At 38.5% G+C, this 27,725-nt stretch overlaps 1 protein-coding gene across 4 annotated transcripts; it reads left to right on the forward strand.

The window, feature by feature from the left end:
• Nucleotides 1-26,466, forward strand: WTAP (WT1 associated protein). 4 transcript variants are annotated; one of them, XM_060419308.1, is made up of 9 exons: nt 1-344; nt 6,576-6,738; nt 8,489-8,526; nt 10,293-10,348; nt 13,628-13,686; nt 14,959-15,086; nt 18,582-18,760; nt 23,674-23,828; nt 25,197-26,466. In XM_060419308.1, the coding sequence occupies exons 2-9, from the start codon at nt 6,618-6,620 to the stop codon at nt 25,778-25,780; spliced, it is 1,320 nt and encodes a 439-aa protein (XP_060275291.1). In that variant the 5' UTR covers nt 1-344; nt 6,576-6,617; the 3' UTR covers nt 25,781-26,466. The 4 variants fall into 4 exon arrangements, with proteins under 4 accessions (XP_060275291.1, XP_027828430.1, XP_042109624.1 ...); XM_042253690.2 differs by lacking the exon at nt 1-344 and adding an exon at nt 470-643; XM_027972629.3 differs by lacking the exon at nt 6,576-6,738.
• The last annotated feature ends 1,259 nt before the right edge of the window (nt 26,467-27,725 follow it).

Below are 27,725 nucleotides of genomic sequence, written 5' to 3' on the forward strand. Positions count from 1 at the left end.
AGATTCCTCCGCCGGAGGCCGCGCCGCAGCCGCAGGTGGCCCGGCGAGCGCGTCCACCCAGCGCCGCCAATCGCGACCCCCGCCGCCCTTCCCGTGATGCCCCGCGGCTGACCTGCGACCTCGCGGCTCGCCTTTCCCTGAGGCCGGTTTTTCTCCCCGCCCCCCTCCCCTCCCCTCCGGCGAGCTTGCAAGGGCTCTAGCGGCCGCGGGGCGTGCCGCCGGGCGCAGCTCCTCCCTGAGCGACTGCAGGCCTCCCGGCAGGCGCCTTCCCTTAGCCTCTCCTCCTCGCGGCGGGGCCCAGCGGGCGGGTAGCCGCGACCGCGTCCGGGAAGCACTACCCGTCGGTGAGTGGGCCGGGCGCGAACTCCGCGGGGCGGAGAAGCGGGCGGGCGCCAGCGGCGGCGCGGGGCGGGGCGGCGGGAGGAGCGGGAAGGGGGTGGGGCGTCGGGGCCTCGCTTCCTCCCTCAGCGCCATTTTGTGGCAGCGAGACCCGCAAATAAAGGGGAGCGCCGGGGTTGCGGCGCGGAGGAGGAGCGCGGGGGCCGGCGGCGGCGGCGCGGTCGGGCGGCCTGGGCGGCGAGAGGACAGCGCGGGGTCGGCCTATGTGACTGGGCGGGCGCCGGCGCGGCCTCCGTTTGGAGAGGTAGGTGCGGGCCGCCGCCGGCTGCAGCGGAGGCGAGGACCTCCGAGTCCCCAGGCGGCTGAGGTGCGGCCGCCCGGCCCCGGAAGGGGCCAACTGAGCGCAGGAGGCGGACTCGGGGTTCCCGGGCCCCCCGGCCTCCCGTTAGCCCCGCCGTCTGCCCGCTGGCAGGGACGACACTTCCGCCGTCTCGAGGCCATTTTACCTCGGTTCTCAGGGAGCCGGGGGCGAGGTGGGCGCTCCCGCGGGGCCGGCAACGCCGGGAGGCCGTCCCCTCGGAGCGCGCGTCCCGTCACCCCCTCGGCGTCGCGGGCTCCCCCACCTCCCTCGGCAGGATCGTGAGGACCGGCGGCACCGACGAGCCGAGGGGAGGAAAGCCGCGTCCGTGAAGCACATTTCACGTCGCGCAGTAGCTTCCTACTGCAGCTGCGTTGTCTTGTAGGCTTCCATTTTTAAATGAGTGCATGCCTTCTAACTAAAATAAATACTGACTGAATTCAAGGTTTTCGTGAAATTTTAAAATCTCGCCTTGGATCTCTCTAAACCGCATTTCTCTAGTCAGTGGGGAACACGTAGTGGAAAAATGTCCACGTTTGTTTTGATGAAGTCAGGTTGGATATTTGATCCCAAAGGACTAGGTTAAAATCCGTAATAACCGTGTTCATAAGGGAAGCAATGATTCTTTTGCCGAGATTAGAGAAAGGTAGAAAAATATTTCCATGAGCATGTTATGGTCCTGAGTTCATATAGTTTTCTACTTAAGAATTTGGTTCCATCACTAAGGAGGATAAGTGGAAGTCACAGGTCTGTCACCACAAGTTTCTTCAAAAAGAAAAGTATTGTGAAAATCTTTGCACGATGCCTGTTACACATTTACATATGTCATTTATTTATTTATTTTTTATATATGTCATTTAGTATCATCTGATTAGGCAAGTTGGGGAAAGAAAATGCGGCGTGTGATAAAGATGAGGTTAAATTTCAATGATTTGTTTCGCTGTATTCCTACAGTTCTTTCATATCTTACATTATCTTCAGTAGTTAGCTATAGCTAAGTGATCAGTATTTTCACTTCCCAGTAGCAGAACTTAGGCAAACTACCTAAATTTCTAAGTCCCAACTGACAAAAGTAATGATGATCAAGTGTATCCCAGGCACAGCTAGTTTTTTTACTTAACTCATCTAACTTATAGAACTTCACCGGTTTGAATTTTGAGTATTTGTCAGAAATGAGTTGGTATACAGAAAATTCATAGCCTTGTGGCATGGAGAGGAGAGTTGTAATAATTATATTTGTCCAGTCCGTTACAGCACTCAGAGTCCCTTACGTTCATCTAAGTATGTATATATGTAATACACAGTTCCCCTGGAAATATTGTTTATTTTAGAGTCTCGATCATTTTCATACAATAGAACATTATCTTGCTGTTGAAAAAGATTTTTCTTAAAAATTTTCTGTGGGATCCTTTAGCAAAACAAGACCTAAACAGTATTTGGTTTTATTTTTGTTTTTATTAATTATCTCCCATTATTCTGCCTCTAAAAGTCCTGTCTGACTCTTCTGCTACCCGGTGGGCTGTAACCCACCAGGCTTCTCTGTCCATGGAGTTTCCCAAGCAAGAATACTGGAGTGGCTTACCATTTCCTTCTCCAGGGAATCTTCCTGACCCAGGGCTTGAACCCGTGTCTCCAGCTTTGCAGGTAGATGAGCCACCTGGGGCTTAAATATATTCTAGTACTAAGCTTACTAGAACAAAACTTCTCAATATTCCTCTAACACTATATCCCATTACATATAAAGGTGGTGCATCAGGCTAGAACTCCATGCTATAAAGAAACGGTCCTAAGTCTTGAAAATGTAGTTGGTGGAATTTAATTTTTTCTAAGTGCTCTTATGCTAATATTAGTATTTTATTTGAAATATATTTGTTTGTAGAGCATCTTTATGGTACTTAAAGCACTGAGATTTGTAGCATTTGGTGAGGCAGGCAAAATTGGCATCCTCTTTGCTGATTTAGAGGCTGCAATCTAAAGAAAATGACTTGCTCAATATCACATGACTGATTATTACGAAGTTAAGAAAAGCTGGTCTTCCAATTCCTAGCTAGTACCCTTTCTGCTGTTGTGCCTTGATTAGTACAGTGTCAGATTATTAGTTTCTTGCATTTAGTTACGATTAGTTTCAGCAAGGTACTGGTTTGTTACTGAAGTTGTGTCATCTGGTACGTGCTAAGTCGCTTCAGTCTTGTCTGACTTCTTGCGACCCTATGAACTGCAGCCTGCCAGGTTCCTCTGTCCATGGGATTCTCCAGACAAGAATACTGGAGTGGGTTGCCATGCCCTCCTCCAGGGAATCTTCCCCACCCAGGGATGGAACCTGTGTCTCTTCTGTCTACCTGCATTGGCAGGCGGGTTCTTTACCACTATCGCCACCTTGGAAGCCCACACCATCTAGTGAAAGTCGCTTAGTCCTGTCCGACTCTTTGCAGCCGCATGGACTGTACAGACCATGGAATTCTCCAGGCCAGAATACTGGAATGGGTAGCCTTTCCCTTCTCCAGGGGATCTTCCCAGCCTACAGATTGAAGTCAGGTATTCCACATTGCAGGCAGATTCTTTACCAGCTGAGCTACAAGGGAAGCCCAAGAATACTGGAGTGGGTAGCCCCTCTCTTCTCCAGTGGATCTTCCTGATACAGGATTTCATGACTTAGGATCATAATGCTAAAAGCTGGGAAGCCCTGGGATATGGGATGCTAGGTACCTAACCAACCAGAACTGAACTTAACATCATAATGTCATTTCTCAGTGTAAAGGCATCAAGAGTAGAAGGTACTTTTGACATTCTACACTTTAACTGTATTAACTGTGTTATCCACATGGATAACAAACCTTTACATAAAACTTAAAACCATGTTTTAGCCAGTCTTTTTCAACTTGCTAAGGGCAGCTAAATTGGTTTTTTCTGTTTTGCTTTTCTGCATTCTCCAGTTTGCAAAGCTTGATCATCATTAAGGATGGAGGAATGGAAGAATTACCTGTCCTCATTGGTACCAACTTTTAAGAAGCACTAAATTTGGGATCCTAACCCCCTAGTTTTTAAATTAATAGCTGTTATAATCTGAGCTGATTAGCTAGTGATTCACAGCTTTAGGTATATATTCTTTTTTTTTTTTCCCCTTCAAGATTCAACCCCAAATAATATTTCCAGTCATTCTGTTTTTCTGATAGATTGTTCTGAGAACCTGGTATATCCATTGTCTTTATGAATCTAGAATTAACTTTAGGTTAATTTAGGTGGTTATTGTGCTTGTCACTTGTGCTAAAAAAAAGTGCCTTGGGGAGTAATAAGTTTTATAGTGCATGTAATGTGAAAAGTTGTAATTGAGAATCATGGTCTGTTTTGATTAAATAGTTGAATGTTGATTCTTTTAAATTTTAAGCCTGTTTCTAATTGGCCTTTTGTCACACTGTCCATTTAACTATTGTGGTATATCATGGAATCTCAAGCCAAGATTAACTTTTCATCAGCTAAAGATAAGGAAGCAATTTCTTACTAAATGCTAATGCTTTGATTTCCCAAGTCATTTATTCCGTAACATGTGAAATGATAGGTGATTGAGAGTCAACATACAAAACACAAACATACGTACGAACTTTTATTTATCCCTGACTTATATTACAAATTCAGATATTTATTTTTATAAAGAAAATCTAGATATCCTTTAAACAATGTGTAATTAAATTCTACTGAGTGTCAAACTTTTTAAAAAAGAACATAAGCTAGTGTTAGAAGTGTAAATTATTGTTTAGAATTCTAAAAATCGGAGGTCACCAAGTAGGGGCTGCAGTGGGGCTTAGAAACAGGAGTGTGATCCTTGTCGATTTTCTCCTCAGAATCTTTAAGAAGGAGTTGAGTCTTTTTTGTGGTGACTTTTCTTTCTCCAGTGGGAAGAAGGAAACTAACAAAATGCTTACTTTGTGTGTGTTACTATACTAAAGACTAATGTATGTCTTCAAAAATAGCACAGTAATTCTGAGCTTTGGCAGTGGTAATCCTTTTTGAGATGGGGAAAGTGAGGCTCAGAGGTTCTGCTGTTTTTTGTTTTCAAAGTTTGTACCCTCTTCAAAAAAGTGGAGTTACTAGAACTTTCTTGATGTGTTTACCAGCCCTTTAAATATCCTTTAAAAAACAGATTAGCTTATTTGTTGCTAATTAAGCTCATGGTTTTAAGAAAAGAATGAGCAAATAAACCTGGGGGAAGTGTCAGGTTGTACAAGCATATACTAGTTTATTAAACTGTAATTTATATTGAATATCATCCATGAAACTTTGTTTTATAACCAAAATTCTGAGTAGCTAGGGTGCCTAGTAACCAGATAGGTAAACTACCTGTCCATAGTGGTAAATTAAGCTGTTTTCAAGCTGTCAGTCATAGAACTCACAGTACGTGTTATATTGAGTTTATTCTCAAAATTTTACAGTATGGTCATCTTGGGTAATTTGGGGGGAAAATTAGGTTGTCTTATTTAGTTCACTTTTACCGTTTAAATAGTAAATGAAGCTGATTCATTTGTTCATATTTACATTTACCATATATTTGAGTGCATACTATGTATTGAGACATCAGCAGTGAATGAAACAGTTCTTTCATGGAACTTATTCTATTCCTGGGGTAGACAGATAAGTATACAAAATGTCAGCTTGTGATAAGAGTTGAGAAGAAAAATAAAGCCTGATATGAGGAGATAGCAAGGGATTGGTATGCACAATTTTTGGTTTTTGTCTTTTATTGGAGTATAGTTAATTTACAATGCTGTGTTTCTGCTGTACAGTAAAAAGGATCAGTTACACATATACCACTTTTTAAAAGTGCTTTTCCCATGTAGGTTTTTACAGAGTATTGAGTTGAGTTCCCTGTCCTATATGGTAGTTTCTTACACCTGTTTTATATATAGTACTGTGTATGTTACTATATATACAGAATAGGGACATATAAATAAGTACACATTTATATACTGTTGTTGTTCAGTCCCTAAGTCATGTGCAGCTCTTTGTGACTCCATGAACTGCAGCATGCCAGGCTTCCCTGTCCTTCACTATTTCCCTGAGTTTGTTCAAACTCATGTCCATTGAGTCTGTGATGCCATCCAATCATTTCATCCTCTTTCCCTCCCTTCTTCTCTTGCCCTCAATCTTTCCCAGCATCAGGGTCATTTCCAGTGAGGCAGCTTTTTGCATCAGGTGGCCAAAGTATCGGAGCTTCAGTATCAGTCCTTCCTATGAATATTCAGTTAATTTCTTTTAGGATTGATTGGTTTGATCTCCTTGTTGTCCAAGGGACTCTCAAGAGTCTTCTCCAGTGCCACAGTTCGAAAGCATCAATTCATCGGTGCTCAACCTTAAGTTCAGTCCAGTCACTCAGTCGTGTCTGACTCTTTGCGACCCGATGGACTGCAGTACGCCAGGCTTTCCTGTCTATCACCAACTCCTGGAGGTTACTCAAACTCATGCCCATTGAGTTGGTGATGCCATCCAATCATCTCATCCTCTGTCATCTCATTCTCTTCCTGCCTTCAGTCTTTCCCAGCATCAGGGTCTTTTCCAGTGAGTCAGTTCTTCGCATCAGGTGGCCAAAGTATTGGAGTTTCAGCTTCAGCATCAGTCCTTCCAATGAATATTCAGGACTGATATCCTTTATGATGGACTGGGTTTATCTCTTTGCAGCCCAAGGGACTCTCAAGAGTATTCTCCAATACCACAGTTCAAAAGCATCAGTTCTTCGGTGCTCAGCTTTCTTTATGGTCCAACTCTCAGATCTGTACATGACTACTGGAAAAACCATAGCTTTGACTATATACTAGTGAAGTTCAAATGGCACAATTTTTCTTGAATTTTAAATTAAATGTGTTATTGATATTTACCTACTGTTTAGCTCTGGACGAATGGGGAGTTCCAAGGAAATGTTCAACTTGACATGTGGATTCCAAGAGATTGCAGTCTAGTGAGTGAAGTGAAGTTGCTCAGTCGTGCCCGACTCTTTGCGACCCCATGGACAGTGGCCTGCACCAAGCTCCTCCGTCCATGGGATTTTCCAGGCAAGAGTACTGGAGTGGATTGCCATTTCCTTCTCCAGGGAATCTTCCTGACCTAGGGATCGAACCCAGGTCTCCCGCATTGTAGACAGACACTTTACCATCTGAGCCACCAGGGAAGTCTAGTAATTGCACATTAAAGTCAGGCCTCTGGAGTTAAACACAGTGAGGGTTTATTTCTCAGATGATTGGATTTATTAGAAACATGTTAGGATAGTCCCTAAGCAGCTATCTATAACTTGCAACAGAGACTATAAACTGGGTGATAAGGGGCCTAAAGTAGGCAGAGGCCAGTTTAAAGAGGAAAAAGTACTGATTTTTAAAAAGTAGAAATACAGCCATGTCTTCAGTAGATATTAGTTGGTCAGAGAGACCTGATCAGCTACATCAGCTCAGAAGCAAATGATACATACTCAGGTTTTTGTTCATTACATCCAATGACAAGATCATCAAAGAGGGAAGAATTAAACCAGTTAATTGAAGGCATAATCAATATATAGTTGTTTTTTATTTTCCTCTAAAATGTACTGATTTCTTCAACTCAGTGTGCTGAGTTGAAGATCAGGGTTCTGAAAATCAGGGTTTAATGACAGTATGATTAAAATATTTGATGTTTGAGTTGGGATTGTATGTAATATAAAAAATGGTATTAAAGATCATCTACTTTTGAGGAATCTCAGATATTCACTAAAAGTCACGTAGCTTTTAAAACTCAGTTTTATACTCTAGATTCTTTGGTTATTTTTTATTCAGGTACTGACATGTGACGTATTGTTGACGTACATTATTTTCAGGTGTACAACATAATGATTTGATATTTATATACATTGCAAGAGAAGCACTCATAAATCTAGATACCATCCGTCACCATGCATAGTTACAAAATTTTTTTCTTGTGATGAAGCCTTTCAAGTTGACTCTTAGCAGCTTTCAAATACATAAGATGTTACTGACTATAGTCCCTGTGCTGTACATCACATCGCTGTAACTTGCTTATTTCTCTTTGGTTAACTTTTTAATAGTTACAGAGTTTGTAATAAGTATGGGTAAGTAAAATAAACTAAAAAGAAAGTTTAAGATATAAGGAGACATATATGACTTTGCTACTAGAAGGGATATCTAGGAATAACAAAGAAGCTAATTTTGAGATACAGATTATTCTGTGACATAAAGTTAAATAATGTCTGTAATGTAGGAATATTTTATTAAGGTGTAAATACCTTCATTCCTGCATTGTATAGTGGTGAATCATGACAGTGATAAACTTGACCTTACTGTAACAATATTAATTCTGTAAAAGGCAAGGCTTAGCAACTGGTGTTACTACCTGAGGCCAGTATCTGACTTCAGCACAGATCTGTCCTTTCTGCTGCGAGATAATGTCTTTCACAGGGCAGTTGTAAGAATGCATTGAAAAATTGTATTTCTTTCAATCCTTTGTGGGAGTATTACAAAGAATGATCAACTTTTTTATGAGAGAATTCTTAAAAAAAAAAACAAACCTAATGACAATCATAATGTAAGATGTTCACAAAGGAGAACCTGGGTGCACAGTATACTGGAACCCTGCGATACCTTTGTAACTTTTCTGTAAATCTAAAACTAGTCTGAAAGGTGTGTTTTAATTAGAATAACCTAATGAATTGGTCATACCTGAGTTCGGTAATAAATTCTTTTGCAAAAGCCAGTATATTTTGTTCTACCTTAACTGGAGGAAAATCAGTTGACGTTCTTCTCTTTATTCCTTTTCTAGGATTCAAGATGACCAACGAAGAACCTCTTCCCAAAAAGGTTTGCTTTCTTAGCACTTTTTAAGCACTTTATTTGAATAGTAGAGTTGAAGGGACTGTCCATATTGTTTGCTTGTTTTCCCGCTTGCTATCAGTTACATAGCATTGTGGGTATATAATGTGTGAGACATCATATCTATTATGTAATGTAGATTAAGAACATTTTCAGCCTTTGGAAAACTTGTAGTATCCCCATGATCTACTTGTAATCTTTATCATATGACTGTCTCCAGCTACGTAGCTACAAATAATGTCAAAATAGGAAAGTATTTTATAAGGTCCTCTAAGTTACTTATTTTCTTTTTCTTCCTAACTTAAATCCCTTTGGTTTTAATGCAGAACCACTTTTATATTAAAAAAAAATACAGCTAAATTCTACCTTTTCTGGTGAAGTTTTATTTTCTACTATCACTTTCTTTGTTTTGTTTTCCTATGTTAATTCAGTTTAGGCACTGTGACACACACAAAAGGGGTTACAAAAGGAATAACATTTTCTCAGAGGAATTTATAATGCATTTGGGAAAACAGGAATATGTGCTTTCTAACCAGTGAGTATTTAAGTGAACTATTTATTGGATAGTAAACGTTATGGAAATTTTTATCCTAAAAAGTCAAGTGCTTTAATAATCTGAGAGTTACTGGGTGCTTTCAGTTAGGCTTAGTAATATATTCTGCTGCTACAGTGTTTTTCCCTCTTTTGTTTCTGATAGTAACACTTACATTGTGGCAAATGCTACTATTTGAACCGTTTTTATCAAGAAAAATGTTTTAATAAGGAAAATTAATAAGAATTTTATATTAGGATTGGTTCTTCAGTTTTATAGTCTTCTTTACTTACAGAAAACAATATTTCTCAATTTACAAAGCAGTTTCATCTTATTAGAATATCCTCATCTTTAAAAACTTCACTTTGAAATAATTGTTAATTCATAGTAAGCGGCAAAGACAGGCACAGGGAGGTCTTGTGTACTCTTCACCCAGCCTCCTTTGACGTTAACATCCTGTGTAACATTACCAAAACCAGCAGGCACAGTCTACATGCTCAAATTTCATCAGTTACCTGTACATTCTGTGTGTGTATAGTTCTGTGCAAGTTTATCATTTGTAACTTACTGTAAATACCAGCGCAACCAAAACAGTTACCTGAACCATCACCACAAGCCTCTCTATGCCACTCCTTTCTTTATAGCCACATCCATCCTCTCCCACTCTATCCTCAACTCCTGGCAACCACTAATCATTTCTTCATTTACGTAATTATGCTACTTCACAGATGTTGTATACATGCAATTATGCTGTATTAAGTGTCCTTTCAGTTTTCTCTCAGCATCATTTCCTTGCGCTTTCTCCAAGTTGTATTTGCTGGCGGTCTGTTTCTTTTTATTGCTGAATCATACTTCATGGTATCATAGTCTACCATTCACCTGTTGAAGGACATTTGGGTGGTTTCCAGTTTCTGGCTATTACAAGTAAAGCTGCTGTTAACATTTTTATACAACTTTCTGTGTGAAAATAAATTTCCATTTCTTTGGAATATGTGCTTAAGAGTACAAATGTTGGGTTGTGTGGAACATCCATTTTTAGTTTTAAAAGAAACCACCAAATTACCTCCAGAGCAGCTGTATCATTTTACATTCTCAGCAGCAACATATGAACACTGTTTCTCTGCATCTTCACTCCATATTTGGTATTGCCACTATTTTTTTATTTACTTATTTTAAAACTTTTAGAAAGAGCACTTAGTTTATATCTTAATTCTCTTCGTAGGTTCGACTGAGTGAAACAGACTTCAAAGTTATGGCACGAGATGAATTAATTCTAAGGTAAAATATTCTTTTATCAAAAATATAAAATCTTTCTATAGAGCATTACGTTGTGATTTTATACTATACTGTTTATATCAGATACTGTTGCATTTTTAATGTTAACACATCTTCAAATCATTTAATATACTTTTTTCTATGGCCTGTTTCTTCGTTGTGTAAACATTGGGGAAAGCATAACACTTGAAAGAACTAAAGCACTAGCTTGGGTAACTTGTAGGCTGACAAGTAACCTGAATTTTTTTCCTGTAGAGGGCACATATTCAGAACTCTAACTAGAGAAGCATTTGTACTTCATGTATATAACTTGGTATGGGGAAAGACACTGCTCTCAGAAAGCTTTCAGTTTAACAAATGAATAGACTTGTTTTGATGTTTCTGTTTTTTTTTTCCCCCTTTTCCATGTAACATGTGGAAAAGTTGTAGCCTTCAAGGATATTTTTCTCATGAAAGAAATACATTATTAAAAAAAAAGAGAGAAATACATTATTTACTGATGAAGCGAAGTTACTCGTCTTGTGACTGTGACTTTAGTCACCATTATATCCTTCATTTTTTTATCTGCAAGTTTAAAGAGTTGGATTTAATTACTTTTAAAGACGACATCCAGCTCCGAATTTCTATGGTTGTCTTAAAAATGTCTTACTAAAGCAGACAGTCAGGTACAGCATTATATTACTCATTTTTTAAATGTGAGAAATCAGAAAATGGGATCACACATTTGTGTTTTACAACTTAAATGTATTCTTTCTGCATTTTATCACTGTCGTAAGTTTTTTATGAAATAACTTTTAGATACAAATTAATGCTTTTCAGGGTAGGCTGCAAGTTTATTGAGCTTTTTCCTCTAGAAATTTCAGGGAATGTTTACTTGCTGAACTGAGTAAATGTAACGGGTTGGAAGTGGGGGGAGAGTAAAGGTGGTTTGGGCTCAGTGGTAGAAAATCTGCCTGCCAGAGCGGGAGGTGTGGGGTCGATCCCCAGGTCGGGAGCATCCGCAGAGGAGGAAATGGCAGCCTACTGTAGTACGTTTTCCTGGGAAATCCCATGGACAGAGGAGTCTGGCAGCCTACAGTCGATGGGGTTGCGAAGAGTCAGACGCAACTTAGTGACCTAGCACACACGCATACACAACAGGGAGACACAGACGGCGTGCTCCATTGTTAGTTAAGAGTCTGGTAGCTAGTTCTGCTTAGCGCCTCTATTGTGGACGTGCTCTTTCTCTTTCTTTGCCATCGTCTCATGCATAGGATAGTTTTCCTGTTGCATACCTTTATATTCCTGCACATAAAATTTAAATACTTAGCATTTTAAATCACTCTCGCTGTTTTTGCTGATGTAGATGCTCGTGACACACTGCTCGTGTGTTGGTGTTCTCTTTCTGTCTCTGGTATGGTTATGACTTTTAAGTAGTTTTTTTCCTATCTTCTCGATAAGGATGTTTGCGGTTGAGCTTTTGTATTTGTCTTTTCTTCTAAAATCTTTAACCTTCATAGAACATCTTTTTTCATCCCGAAACGTTGAATGAACTCCTGTTTGTGACCTTTGTTGTAGATGCCATAAAAATAAGCATGCCCTTGGCTTTGTCTTTATATAGAATGGATTAGTTTGATATTATGGAATGTTTTTGTTCATTATGTTATAATGTTTATGAATCTCGTAACTCGTCAAAGGTTTTAAAAATTATAAAAATATTTTCTAAAATCTAAATTTTGATTAGGTGTAACTGAAGAGCAGCTTGAAAACATATTTCTTCAGCAAGCAAGGTAGCAGACAGCTTACTGTCCGGAGCAATTGCTTAAACATAAGACTAGGGAAGGTTTGTTATCTGCAGTAGTTGCCTAGATCAACTAGGTGTGTGTGTGTGTGTGTGTGTATGTATGTGTGTGTGTGCGTGCGCGCTCAGTTGTATCCGACCCCATAGATTGTAGTCCACCAGGCTCCTCTTTCCATGGGATTATCCCATCAAGAATACTGGATGGGTTGCCATTTCCTTCGCCAGAAGATCTTCAGATCTTCCTGACCCAGGGATGGAACTTCAAACTCCTGCATTTGCAGGCGGATTCTTCACCACTGAGCTACCTGGGAAGCCCTGAGAGGTTGTTTTTTTTTTTTTAATGGCTACACTGGGTCTTTGTTGCTTCATGCAGGCTTTCTCTAGTTGAGGAGAGCGGGGGCTACTCGCTGTTTTGGTACACAGGCTTCTCATTGCAGTGTCTTCTGTCATGTAGAGCACAGGCTCTAGGCGAGTGCAGCACACGGGTTCTAGAGAGTGAGCTCAGTAGTTGCGGCCCATGGGCTTAGTTGCTCTGAGGTGGTGGGATCTTCATGGATCTGGAATCAAAGTCGTGTCCCCTGCATTGGTAGGCAGATTCTTACCCACTGCGCCACCAAGGAAGTCCTAAAGCCTATATATTGAAGGTAGAGGAATGCAATGAAGAAAGATCCAGATAGCGTATGGCACTTAATGCAAGTTGTTTCTGCCAGTTAGATATGCTTTTGAAAAACAGTATGTTCTGTTTTTTATAATGTACAAAAAGGACAGATCCCCTTTTTTATTACTTTGAGAGAAATCACATACTACTTTCATGTAAGAGCTGAGATCACCTTCAGTCCCTTAGAATTAGGCACATTTTTAAAATGCCTTTTGTTTGAGGTGGACAGCATATCTGAAAAGTGGTGGTAAGTTTTTCGTTTACCTTTTATCATCCAGGCATCATGCTGAACATCAGTGATACACTGTCCTGTATGGTGTGTGATCTGACTCATGGGAACACCTCTTGTTATATACTCAGCAGAGAACACTTTTCTCTATATTTCCATTTATCTAACGCCTATAAGGTCAAGAAGGAATAATTTTAAAGTGACTAATTTATTATGGTTTATTATGGGTTAAACTAGATTTATAATTATCTTAAAATAATATGTGTGTGCATGTACACTCATTCATGTCTGATTCTTTGCAGCCCCATGGACTGTAAGTCTGCCAGGCTTCTCTGTCCCTGAGATTTCCCAGGCAAAAATACTGAAATGGGTTGCCATTTCCCACGACAAGGGATCTTCCTGACTGAGGGATTGAACTGGAGTCTCTTGTGTCTCCTACATTGACAGGCGGGTTCTTTACACTAGTGCCACCTGGGAAGCCCCTGTTAAAATGAGAGAGACATTAAAATCCACACAGTGGAGTTCTTCGTAAAATATAAAGTTAATGGATGTGATTTTCTAGTGTATTTAGTAAAAGCAGTTTAAACATAACTAATGTGGCTTTATTTTTATTAGGTGGAAACAGTATGAAGCATATGTGCAAGCTTTGGAGGGCAAGTACACAGATCTCAACTGTAAGTTAGAGCTTCAGCTTCCTAAGGACTATGTGAATATTCCCTTTTAGATTGTTGTTATAAGCATAGTTGGTTTTGCTAAGTAATTTTTATTCGAGGATTTTATTAAGGACCTATGTCCAGGCACTGAGTTTGGTGCTAGGAAGTAGAATGATGAAGGAGACGTGATCTCTCTTTTAGTTAACAGTCATTGGAGAAGACTGACATATAGTAACATCACTTAACAGTAGCATGACTTCAAACTGAACGACAAGGTTCTGAGAGTGCACAGATAGGGAAATTCACAACTACTTGACACTTTGCTTAATGTAGCCCTTCCACAGAAAAATTTGAAGTGAAGCATGAGTTATTACTCTAGCAGGGGGGAATGTAGAAGCAACCAGTATTACATTTATGATAGCTTAAATTGTAACAATAGGATATAGCTGTGTATTTATGGATTTTTCAAAAATCTACTGAAAATAATAAAGTTTATAATTTTAGACCATTTTAGTCTTTGTCACTTTTCACTGAGTTTTAGAGTAACATATTATTTGCGAGTGTAAAAACCAGTACAGTTTTCCAAGTTCAGAAAGATTAATATTTTAAGATCTCAATTATTGTATAATTACAGTATAATCCATAGAAGTTGTGAATGGTGGTGTTTAATGGCTGAGTCATGTCTGATTCGTTTGTGACTGCATGGACTATAGCCCTCCAGGCGCTTTCTGTCAGTGAGATTTCCCAGGCAAGAATACTGGAGTGGGTTGCCATTTCCTACTCCAGGAAATCTTCCCAACCCAGGGATTGAACCCGCATCGCCTGCATTGGCAGGTGGATTCTTTACCAGTGAGCCAACCAGGGAAACCCCTGTGAAAGCTTAAAATTAATAATTAGCTGTGCAGTTATGGGCATGTTTATATTGATTAGGTTAAACAATACTAATCAGGACTTTGTGAATACTTGGTAGTGTAAACAAACGCAAATAATGGAATTTCCTGTCTTTTTTGGGAACAGATTAGACTATAACAGCATAATTCCATCTAGCGTTAAGTGGTTGTGGACCCGTTTAACACCACTAACTCTTGAAAAAACACTCATGATCAAGAATGAAGTTTGTTGTCATAAAAGTTTAGGATAGAAACTAAAGACTTGAACTTCTTTGCCTTGACAGTTTTTTAACCTTATTTTCCTTGACAAAGGGAGTCAGAACTTTAATTTGGTTAATTCAGTTTGATCTTCAAATTATGTTTCATGATGTTTGGGATTTTTTTTTTTCCTTTTAATCATCAGCTAATGATGTAACTGGCTTAAGGGAATCTGAAGAAAAACTAAAGCAGCAGCAGCAAGAATCTGCACGCAGGGAAAACATTCTTGTAATGCGACTAGCAACCAAGGAGCAAGAAATGCAAGAGTGTACTGTAAGTGTTTCAGATGTTTCAAGCCTTTATCAGGGTTTGGGTTTTGGTTCACATTATTTTATGTGTTAACTCACATTAATTTTAATAATTAATACTAATTATACATGCACATTTTGTTAAGGTAGATATGTTTTGAGCTTCAATGTGCTAAATGTAAAATTCTGATAGATAACTTCTCATCATTGGATTTAAAGTAGTTTTTGTGGCCAAGAAGTCAGAAGTTTAAGTTATTCTCTGAAATCTCTATGAGAATTAGTATATTGGTTCATATATCTTGAAGTAACATAATACCTGAGGGTATAAGCACCATTTACTCATTTTACTTGGCAGGCTTTCTTGTTAATTTCTCCTTTTCTGTCTTTACCTCTTTCTACAGAAAACTAAGTATCAACTTCTACTGTGTCTTCTTTTAATTGTTAACACCTTTCATTTGTACTGTTTGCCATGTCTACATATATCTGAAACCTAGTGACATATTTGATCCTTTGACCCTGGTTGAATTTAGACTCAGTTTTGTCTTCAATAGCCTTAGCCCTTGTTTTAGTGTTTGTATATGTAAGTTACATAAGATAGAGGCAACTCTATCCCTGTTGTTTTTTATTACTTTTTTTTTTCCCCCCATTTTCGGGCCATGCCACGCAGCTTGTGGAATCAGACTTCCCCGATAGCTCAGTTGCTAGAGAATCTGCCTGCAGTGCAGGAGTCCCCAGTTTGATTCCTGGGTTGGGAAGATCCCCTGGAGAAGGGATGGGCTACCCCCTCGAGTATTCTTGGGCTTCACTGGTGGCTCAGCTGGTAAAGAATCCACCTGCAATGTGGGAGACCTGGGTTCAATCCCTGGGTTTGGAAGATCCCCTGGAGAAGGGAAAGGCTACCCACTCCAATATTCTGGCCTGAAGAAGTCCATGGACTATATAGTCCATGGGGTCACAAAGAGTCGGACACAACTGAGCAACTTTCACTTTAAACCAGGAACTGAACCCAGGCCTCTGCAGTGAAAACGTTGAGTCTTAACCTCTGTGCCACAAAGGAATTCCCTGTTGTTTCTAATCTTAAAAGCTGTAGTTTTCTTGAATAATTTTGTGTAATTTCCATTTGATAGATAGTTATTAAAATATAATGCATAAGGCAGTATTCTGGTCATTGGAGGTTAATAATCTATGGGGCACACTTCTATTTCTTTTCCTTCTCTCACCAATAAAATGTTCTTTAGGACTTAGTCACAGTCTTTATTCTTCCTGTGTCCACATTTGCACAAGTCTTCAGTCCTTTCTTCACTTTTTCGAAATGACTTTACCTATTACTTTGCTAAAGAAAAGAGTAGCCTCTTTTATTGTCTGTATCTTCTCAGTGCTTCTTTTGTTTCTACCAGTTACTTTCCACCTTCACTGCCACTACATTTTTTCTGTAAGGTCATTGTATTAAGAAAATTCTCTTTCTCATCACTTTTATGTCTTCACTTTCCCCAGCTTTGGCTTTTGGCATTCCTTCTTTTGATTTTTTTTTTTTTAACTTGGGTACTTGGTTCAAAGAAGTCTTAACAACATTCTTGTATAAGGGGTTTTGTTTTGTTTTCTGTGACACCCCTCCAATTTTTTTCCTCTTGGGATTTTCACATCTAGTGGTATGAGTAGTACTACTCAAGTGCTGAGTCCCAAAACCAGTTAATTCTTTCTTTTCCTGATATTTAGGATTCTAGGTTCAACCCTTCACTCACTGTTAGTTTTAGGTTTCCCTGTTGACACGGCACTGTGCTAGATGCTAACACATGCAAAGGATGGATCTTAACTTCCAGATGCAGGCACCTGGTAGGTAATGTGAGTGGGTGGTGCCAATGATAGTGTCTCACAAAACCAGTGTGTCTTGATTTCTGCCTCTTGAGTCCTCCCTACTCTTGACATCCTAGTCCAGGCACTTCTGAACCACTTAACCTGGACAGTATGTGCTGTTGATTCACCTCAGCGATTCTACAGCCATCCCACATACACTGGCAGTTTTGATCATTTTATTCCTAATCTAAGCCTTTGGTGCTGCCTCTTCACCCTTCTGTCATCTCAACAGAGATTTAAGATTTTTTTTCCAAGTAGAACCTAACTTACCAGCCACATTTTTTTTTAATAACTCTTCTCTGCACATCTCAGCCGAAGCACTTACTGATCTTTCAGTTAGAACACAGTGAGGTTTTGCAGAAAGGGCAGCAGGAGCAAAAATCACAAGGAAGTGGCAAGCTTATAGTAGCAGATAAGGGCATTTCATTTTGTGAACTTTTAAAATTCCTTAAGCTAAAAGAAAGAAAATTAGTTCTGTTTGCTTGATGAAGTAGTAATTAAGTATAGCCTAATCCTCTTAGTATATTTGTATCTTTTACTAAATTCATATTAGACATTAATAGCTGTTTTGGAAATGTTATTTTTAATCCTATTTAAGGTTTAGAATGGAGTAGGATCTTGAACCTGATCTACTTTGGGTGCGAAGAAAGTGATGCATTTAATGCTAATAAACTGTATTTCCTATTTTAAAACTGTGCTGACAGTACAACCAGAGTTGAAATTGAAGGTTTCATATATAAGTAGACGGATTTGGTGTGGTGGGAAAAGCCTTAGACTGGGAGTCAGGAAGCTTGAGAATAAGAATTCTAGTTCCAGTACTGGCATTGAACTAACTGTGTCCTTGAACAATTGGCTTCTTTAATCTCTCAAAACTAAGCAGTTTGGACCAGGTCAGTCACCTTTCAGCTTTACAGTGCTGTGATTCAAGTCTGCTTGGAGGGAAAAAAGTGAATATATGCTTAATTTTGGGTTAAGGTGCTATTTATAAAGCTGTAATGCCAGCTCATGTAAATATGTAAGTACTATGTATTTTTAAATTTAGAAATGCAAATATGTTTTAAGTTGTAATCTTGTACTTGGTATAATGTTAGGGAATAGTTTCCCAAAAGCACAGATTTGTATGAGTAAATCACTATACTCTTATTAAATAATTAATATTTTAAACTTTGCCCTTTTTTTCCCCCAGTGGGCATCAGCATTTTAAATAAATACAGCAGCGGGGTTTTTTTGCTTGTTTTTTTGTACTGTTTTGATTGCCAACATGTAGTCTCCTTATATTTAAAGTTTCCAAATATGGAATGCAGTCAAATGGCCTTTTTTCCTACGTGGATAACTTTAAATAGTTTTGTGAGTGTTCTTTTTTGTGGTTGTTTTTTTTGCTATGTTTTGGGAGGTTTTTTTTGCTGCAAGTCTTCTGGTATATTACTTCCCTGACCAGGTATTGAAATCAAGCGCTGGCAGTGAGAGCAACTGAGTCCTAACCGCTAGATTGCCAGGGAATTCCTAAATAGTTCTTAATTTGTACTTTGTTTTAGAGGATTTTAAGATAGAAGGGAGAGGGGCTTAGTAAGCAAGTTGGTAAACCAGTGAAAAAGGGATTTTATCTCATCATCTTAGGTATGTTTCCTTTGATTTGGTAGTAATGGGGTCTTTTTGCTTTGCACAGACTCAGATCCAGTACCTCAAGCAAGTCCAGCAGCCTAGCGTTGCACAACTGAGATCAACAATGGTGGACCCAGCGATCAACTTGTTATTCCTAAAAATGAAAAGTGAACTGGAACAGACTAAAGACAAACTGGAACAAGCCCAAAATGAACTGAGTGCCTGGAAGTTTACGCCTGATAGGTAAACAAATCATACTCCCCAGTCAAGACTTCCCTGACAGTCCCACTGCGAGAAAGCTGTGGTGGGACAGCCACGTACTCGTTTCCACACCAAGACTCAGACTTTTTGAGCCAAAAAGCCACATTCTTATACTATCCAGCTTGTAAAGGTTAATGTAAAACTTACCAGATGAACCTTGTGTTTCAGCTTTTTTCTCTTCCCCTTCCCCTTGCTTCAGAGGCTGATGGCGTCGGACTATTCCGAAGAAGTGGCCACCTCCGAAAAATTCCCCTTCTAGAACATGTAGACACTTGAGAAATGTTTCTGTTTGAAGAAAATACAGGGAGAAACAGAAGTCTTAAGTCTGTGGCACACTGTGTCTTCAGACAGTTTGGAGGAATGAAAACCTAGAGATTTAAAACCATGAATTGAACATGTAAAATTCCAGTAAATGTAAAGATGGAATATGCATCGCTCTTAACCTTGAGCATAGTGACTTAGAGACACTGTATATCAGTTTTGCCAATAAGACCGTGGACTTCGTGATTGTTGTTGAACTTCTGGGTCACACTCAAATGAGGTGAATTTTGCCTTTAAAGGGTTTATTTGCTAAGAACCAACTTAATAGTCATGAGTGAATCAAATAATAGATGTCAGTACAAGTAGTTCATCTATTTAACCATTTCGTTTGGGGCTCTATATTACTTGATTGAGCCTTAAATCAGTGTGGTTTTACTCAATGATTTGTTCTTTGAATGGTTGCTAATACTGTAGATAATCTTACCGAGGACTGTACAAACATGAAGGTGTGGTGTCAAACTTCAGGTTTTAAACTGTTTGAAGCGTTATAAACATTCATTTCACAACTAGATTGTATAAGGATATTGGCTGTGATGAGACTCACTGCGTTATTTTTTTCAGTAGTGAAATTGATTAAATCCCCATTCCATTCAACAGGCACATGTTGAAAGAGCATTGTCGTTGGTGTTAATGGGGGAATGTGTTCCTTCATTGTATTTGGGCCTTTTGTATTGCACTTTTGATATTAAATTAAATGTGCCTTGAAATAGTTGTTTTTTTTTTTTTTTTAAGTTCAAGGATTACTATGATGATTTTGTTGTACTTTTAACATTTTGATTGGGGGGCGCTGTGGAGAGCAGATTGATTCAAAAAAATTGTTGGTGTGCTCTTCAAAGTGAAGGAGAAAGCTCTGTGTCTCATTTTTTAAAGACCTACTTTTTTCCAGCTGGTATCATAAAAAAACAAAGAGACTTGACACTTGTTGCTTTTTGACACCTTGTCCCAGGATATTGCAGTAGAAATTAATGTGGGACAGCTTTACAGGGTGCCTGCCAGAAGATTGGGGACAGAATATATTGGAACTGTGGGCTGGCCTAAGTGAGACATTTTATGAATTGAAAAAAAAAGTATAGTGATCATTTCTAGCAAATTCATTTGCTCATTTAGATAAATGAGGCATTATTTTCTTCATGCTTCCATCCAATCCTGGAGGTGAATTTTTCCGTCAGATCATTCTATAAGTCACCAATTCGAATTTTCACTTGGTGATAATGGAGTCTAAGATGAGTGAAGATAAAATGTTCCAGATTTTCCCAGCGTTTAAGTGCAGTTTTAACAAGGGTGACTTAAGTTCTCTCTTAAATCATTCCAATCAATTGTAAGTATCTCGTATGTCTGTACTTGAGGGAACTGATTGTGGGGCAGAGGGCGGGTTGAAGAAGTGGTTTGTGTGACTTCACAGCAAGAAATCCGCTTCTAAGATTCTCACTGTGGGGGTTGGAGGGTAAGTAACCACATCTATTTGAAATTAGCTTATTGTACCCGAATTAAGGCTTTTGTATATATTTTATGCCATTAAAGATCACAGTAGAAATGGGCTACATATTTTCAGTAGGTCGAGATAATTCATAAAAGGTATTATGTACTCAGATTTAGCCAAGCATTTTTCTTTTGCCACTTAAGTAACAGTCACATTGAGGTGGGTTTTTTTCTTCTTATTGTTAAAAAACGTTTAATTAATAAGATAACACATGCTCATGTATAAGATTGAAACAGCGAAAAGTCGAGGTGTAAAATAAGTTTTACTCCTGGGTGACCTTCCCCTTCCCCTTTCTGTTCCCCAGGAATAGTGACCATTTTTAAATTTCTTGGGTATCAAGATAATTTGTATGCATTTACAGTAACTATATGTGTATTGGTTTTAATCAAATGCGGACATGCATATGTATATACAGATGATTTGTAGCATGACTTTCCCCAGGCCCCCTTTATCCTTGGACTTTTTCTCCATTTCTTAGTATATTTAGGTTACTTACCATTTTTAATGGTTGTATAATATTTTCATTGTATTATTTTAACCACCTATAAATGGAATTTTGTAAAAAGTGAATTATAAGCTAGAGTTCATTGGGTGGTACAACTGCATCATTAATTTGAAACAAACAGTGCTCCGTCAATACTCTGTCTGCAATAATTCAAATAGAATGGGTTGTGTGGGTTTTGTTTTTCACTTTTTCATTGTTTAAATTTTGAGAGAATGATCCCCTGAATTATGTTGTCCACTTTAGTTAAAATATTTCATACCCTGATAGTGTGTATATTTTAGAATAGTTACAGGGAGATGTTGCAGAATTTTGACAGTTTTCAGCTTGCATTTATAAACAGTTGTGTGTGTATACTTTCAGAATACCCTCATCCCTTCCCCTTGATAACAAAGCAGTGTACAGTATCTGTTCCTTCTCTTAAATTACTTGCTACTTTTTTCTTTGTGAGTTATTTGATTTTTAGCAATAGGTTAGAATATTTTTTAATTAAAAAAAAAATTACTCCAGAGCCGAGTTCCTTGAAATTGGATTCTTACCATTTTTTGTGATATAATGAACACAACACAAATTTTATACAACAGTAAAGTGGCATAAAATTAAAGAATGTTTAAAGAAAAGATTCAGTGAAGATTTGTTTTAATTATTTTAGAAGTGATAGGATTCTTTTAGAACATTCATTAAAAGGCGTGACTTCATAAATGAAATATTTTTTCATTAGTATTTGGTACTTTCTAGGAGGTTAAGTCAGGTCACAAATTGCTCTATTGATTTTACAATTGTTTGTGTTTAAAAAATTGATATAAAAGATTTCTCAGGTTAGTTGGTAAACTGACGTTTTCACAAGAAAGCAGAGTTGGGGGAAGCATAGGCAGTGAAGTGGAAGGAAGGCCACTGTCTGTGATGATAGTGCCTGTTTCTCAATTCCTCATTTGGTTTCTAAACTCTTATTCAGTAGAGGGTAAAGTCTGAGGATGCTAATAGGAAATACAGGAAATCTGGAGCTGTGATGACAACAAACAGATACCAGCTGATAAGTTGCCATGTCGAGAGAGAACCCTTCCCACATGCTAACTCATTTTCATATGAGGCTGCTTTGTGCAATAGTAAGCCAGGTTTTGGGCTTCCCTGGTGGCTCAATGGTAAAGAATCCCCTGCCAATGCAAGAGATGCAGATTCGATCCCTGGGTGGGGAAGATCCCCTGAAGAAGGAAATGGCAACCCACTCCAGCTTTCTCGCCTGGAAAACCCCATGGACAGGGGAGCCTCGTGGGCTACAGTCCATGGGGTCACAAAAGAGTCAGATACGGCTTAGTGACTAAACACCACCAACAACCACCACCAGGTTTTACTTCAGATTTGTGTAAGGAAAATATATCACAAACGTTCACTTGAATCACATTGGGTTAAAACGTGCTATTGATAAAAGAACCTTCCATCACAAACCCCAATAACAGTGTCTCAGTAAAACTTTACTGCTTTTGTTTAGTGTCAGCATTAACAATAGAAATGATCACTTTTTTAAAGAGTTCTGATTTAAGCATACAATTGTGATGTTACCTTAGAGACTTGGAAAGGGACAGTTTGATATTCTTACCATAAAGTTGAGAATGATCTTACTGATTAAAATTTTTTTTGCTGACACTGTTCTTTTAATGGGCTTTGATTTGCCCGATACATTACTTCACAATACATCTTCTTCTTATTAGTAATATATAGAGGATGAACCTTGATTGATTTTTGCAATTGCTGTATATATGTATGTAGAAAGTATGGCAGTCCTAATTTGGCAGATATTCACATATTTGCATTATTTATGCTAAGTAACCCCAATCTTATTTTTGTGTCCTAATTAAGGATAATCTTTTCAACATGAATAAAATCTTCACCGTATATCAGCATTAAAATTTCAAAAACATATCCCAGTTTAAGACAGCTCAAATATATATATATACATATATATATCATATAAAGTTAATTGCGGGATTGATAAATAGAAATAGTCTTGAGTCTTTTTAAAAACAATTACTGAACAGGCCTCTCTTAATGCGATAAACATTCTTGTGGGAACTGCCTATTAACAGGTATCCTTACAAACACTGGTCTAGCAAGAATTTACTCTCATCTGTGTATTTATAGGTACTGATTTTATATATTAGGTAGAAGTTTACATTTGGGGTTGATGTTGCATTTACCCTTTCAAGAACTTTTCTGTTTCATAAAACTAAGTACCTTAGAGTTGTATTAATATTGATATATTTGAAATGTGTGTCAAATAACTGGCCTGTTTCTATTTCAAATTATAATTTGGGATAAAAGTAGATTTCAGAATCAATTATAATGTAATAGAAACAGAAAGTAGTCACTTAGGTACTTTTTCTTCAGGTTTTATCTTTGCCGCTGTATTGGCAAAATACTGAAATGTACAAGATGGATGTGTCCGGAAAAGAAGATGGTAACTGTAGGCAGGCGTCTGCTGTGACATAGAGTTATGTTCTGTATGTGTTTTATCTGTTGCTGTGATAATTTCAAACAAAGAAGGTTGTCAAGAATTTGTCTTCATTTTGTGATGAATGGCTCTTTCCCTTGCAGCCAAACAGGCAAAAAGTTAATGGCGAAGTGTCGAATGCTTATCCAGGAGAATCAAGAGCTTGGAAGGCAGCTGTCCCAGGGACGTATTGCGCAACTTGAAGCAGAGTTGGCTTTACAGAAGAAATATAGTGAGGAGCTTAAAAGCAGTCAGGATGGTAAGGGGTTTTTTGAAAAGTTTGGTTAACTTTGCCCTGGCTTTAAAATACTGCCAGGCATGAGTATTATAGATTAGAGTCTGTATGTGCTAATCTCTGCCAATGGTTCTATGAAATTATAAGTGAAATATTTCCAGTTGAGTCAACAAACGAAGCCATTTAATTTAGTGGTGGTTCCCCCCTCCCCCCCAGTTGTTTGTTGTGCAAATTTTGTAAGTTTTTTATTTTTTAGGGGTGGGGTTTGGAAAGACAGGAGGGCTTTTGTATTAATAAGGCATTACGTAGCTATATAAATTTATATTCAGTGCTTAAAAGGATATATTCAGTGCTTAATATCTTCACTTAACTGATTTCTCTAAGTGTAGATCTTGGAAATATTTGGCCATGTCCAGGGATTTAAAAATATATGATTGATTACGGAAGAATTCCCTAGTGGTCCAGTGGTGTGGAGTCAGTGCTTTCAGCTCCTGGGCCAGGTTCCATCCCTGGTCAAGTAACTCAAATTCCTGCAAGCTGCGAGGCATGGCCAAAAATAAGAAATAACTACAGAGTCTCTGTTTAGTGAATAAGATGTAATATTTATTTGCCCAAAGAAATGGAACTTATCAGCCACCATGCTGGCTAGTATAGCTGCATACATGCTCTTTCTCCTTTGTGAAGAAAATGAGTAAGAAAAACACCCAGTCTCTCTAAAGATTAAATTAATTGCAACTTTGTAGTTAACTGCAAAGAAGGTCCGCCATAGTCAGTATCTTTAAAACTGCCTCTTCAAAGTGGTGGTTTTTAGCTCTTACTATTTGTAAATACAGTAAATAGGAGTCTTTTTGTATAGTAGTGAAGGAACTCCCTCACCCCAAGCCCTTTTTAGAGCATAGACATCTGTATTTTTATCAGTTTCAAGAGTTATTTTTTCCTGAATTTTGTTCTTGAATGTGAAATAATCTTTGCTGACAGCATGGCTTCTTTGGAGTGCTGGAATCAAGAGCTTCCCCAGGGACTACACCTGCTGTGGAGCTGAACATTGGCTAGGAGGGTGAGGAGTAAGGGGCCAGGCTTGTAGGCCCATAGGCAAACAAACATGGAACACATTTTGTGGGCTGAAACCAGTTTTATGTGGCCAGATAGCTTGGATCATTGTAAACTTGCTTGCTTTTATATATTCAGGCTTTTGCTTTCTCTCACAAATGAACTTGTTGAATGGCTAATTTAAAATTCCAAGCAAAATTTTGAAATAGTCTTTTGTGATTTTAGAATTGTATTTGTTTACTTAGACATTTATTGACTGCCTAGCTTTGTGCAGGCACTAAGAAGTATTTTTAAATATATTGTAAGAGATATTAAAAGTAGGTTTGACTCTCCTTTGCACAGAACTGAATGACTTCATCATTCAACTTGACGAAGAAGTAGAGGGTATGCAGAGTACCATACTAGTTCTTCAGCAACAACTGAAGGAGACGCGCCAGCAGTTGGCTCAGTACCAACAGCAGCAGTCTCAAGCCCCAGGCCCGAGTACGAGCAGGACTACATCTTCTGAGCCTGTAGGACAGGCAGAGGCCACAGGTAAAGACTGCAGTCGTCTGGCCAACGGACCAAGTAATGGCAGTTCCTCCCGGCAGAGGACGTCTGGGTCTGGATTTCACAGGGAGGGGGACACAGCCGAAGATGACTTTGCTCCTTCTCCAGGGAATGGGAATAAGGCCTCCAGCAGCTCAGAGGAGAGAACTGGCAGAGGAGGTAGTAGTTACGTAAACCAACTCAGTGCGGGGTATGAAAGTGTAGACTCTCCCACGGGCAGTGAAAACTCTCTCACACACCACTCAAATGACACAGACTCCAGTCATGACCCGCAAGAGGAGAAAAGCGTGAGTGGGAAAGGCAACCGAACTGCGGCTTCCCGCCACGTGCAGAATGGCCTGGACTCGAGTGTAAGTGTACAGGGCTCCGTTTTGTAAAACAAAAAAATTTCCAGCAAATTTTTATACAGTGTCATTTAATTTGGAAGAGGATACTGTCCAGTTAATTAACGCATTCTTTTGTCACAATTTGCCTTTTTTTGTGGGTGGTTTTTTTTTTTTTTTCCTTTTTCCTTTTTCCTTTTTTCTTTGCTTCAATACCTCTGCCACTTTGGAAATTGTAACAGTTAATTACTTTGAATGTTGCTAAAAGGACATTTTGTGTAGGGTCAGGTTATTTTTATATGAGTTAATGTGAAGTTGTAAATGGAACTCTTTCCTTAAAGTATAACACAGTGCTGTCTGTGTGAATCTGTGTCTACCCTAGAACCTGTGCTGTGTGAGGGCATTCTTACTCATGCTGTTACTATGCTTATACACCATTCAGACTTGTCAGAGTAGATGTGGGTTTATGACTGCCGTTTGCCCAGTACAGTAGTTTTATCACTAAAAGTTGGACTTGTTGAAGGAGTCCTATAGTAGTTTCAGTGTTAGATACAGTTTTTCCCACCATACATCTGTGCATTTTCTCTTTAGGTGATTGAATGTTTAAGAAATTTGTGTGCATAGTTACTCAGTTTTTATGAATTGTTGTATCCTGTTAATGCATATTGCTCTGTGACTCCAGTATATCTTACCTGTACTGACCAAACTTAAAAAATAAAGATTTTTATTGTAACTCCTTACATTAGTTGTTTTTCTTGTTTGTGCGTGTTTAGCATTTCTCATTTATTCTCATTGAATAGCTGACTGTCTACTCCATTTTTCCACAAACCACAAAGGTGGAACTTAAGTCCATGCATAAATTTAATTGTGCAGTTTGTTTTTTTCCTGCCTTATACAAACAATTGTTAAAATATTTGAAAATTTAGAAAAGTGTAAAGAAGGAAATGATCACCTAAGTATTTGTTAGGTTATAATTGAAAAAGTAGGCTTTGTGAAACAATATCAGGTAATAAGTTATCGTGTAGTCAGTGATGTTTTAAAATCTTGTCCACTTATGTGGATTTGTACTAATAACATCTGCTAATATTATGTAATAACAGTGTGGAGTGTTAGAATGAAGGCGAAATGTTTAAGAGGTAAGACAGTTTGCTTCATTTCCTGTCACGTTTTGAACACTAAATATCAAGGTCCAGTTGGGGGTGGGAGGTAATCTCAAGAGGGAGGGGATATATGTATACTTGGGATGTATGTATACTTAATAGCTAATTCATGTACACCAGAAACCAATACAAATTGTAAAGCAATTATCCTCCAATTAAAGTATCAAGGTCTGTGGAATGGAATAGCTCTAAAATAGCTTTTCATACGTGTGGTTAAGATGAATGAAGTATGATTTTTGCTAAAAGCTAAATATTTTGTTTTATATTTTATCTGTAATATAATCAGGGACCCTCAGACGGAGAGTTAATGGCATTTGAAACTGAGGAACAACTTGAAAATCACTCCTTTGGTTTTGCTTAACTGGCATACAAATACATCTGGTCTTCATGGTATAGTAAAATACTGAACTTGTCTTTTGATTAACCTTTTGTGCAGTCTTCAAGTGTTGAAAAAGATCCTACACAATTTTAAATGAATTTGCTTATACACATTTTGGTATGTACTGAAATAACTATTTCCTTGGTGTATTAAGTACTGTGGACTTTGGCTTTAATTGTATATACTTTTAACTTGCTGAATTTAAACAAACGGAATTTCTCTTTTCTTTTTGTGGTGTGTAATCATTGGTGTGTGCAGGAAATAGAATTGTATGACTAAATTTAATAGGCCTATTATGTATCATTACCAATTTTCAGATTTCTGTTGAATCTGCGTTAATGGATGAATGACTTGGCCAGAGAGAACTCAAGGTTGTTCAGTTGGTATTTTTCATTTCTGGAGTTGGATGCTTTATTTGTCTGGTGTGCCTGATTAAAGAGATGGTAAATCATAATGGAGG

The sequence above is a fragment of the Ovis aries genome, chromosome 8 (assembly GCF_016772045.2).
Source record: "Ovis aries strain OAR_USU_Benz2616 breed Rambouillet chromosome 8, ARS-UI_Ramb_v3.0, whole genome shotgun sequence".
Classification (NCBI taxonomy): Eukaryota; Metazoa; Chordata; class Mammalia; order Artiodactyla; family Bovidae; genus Ovis; species Ovis aries.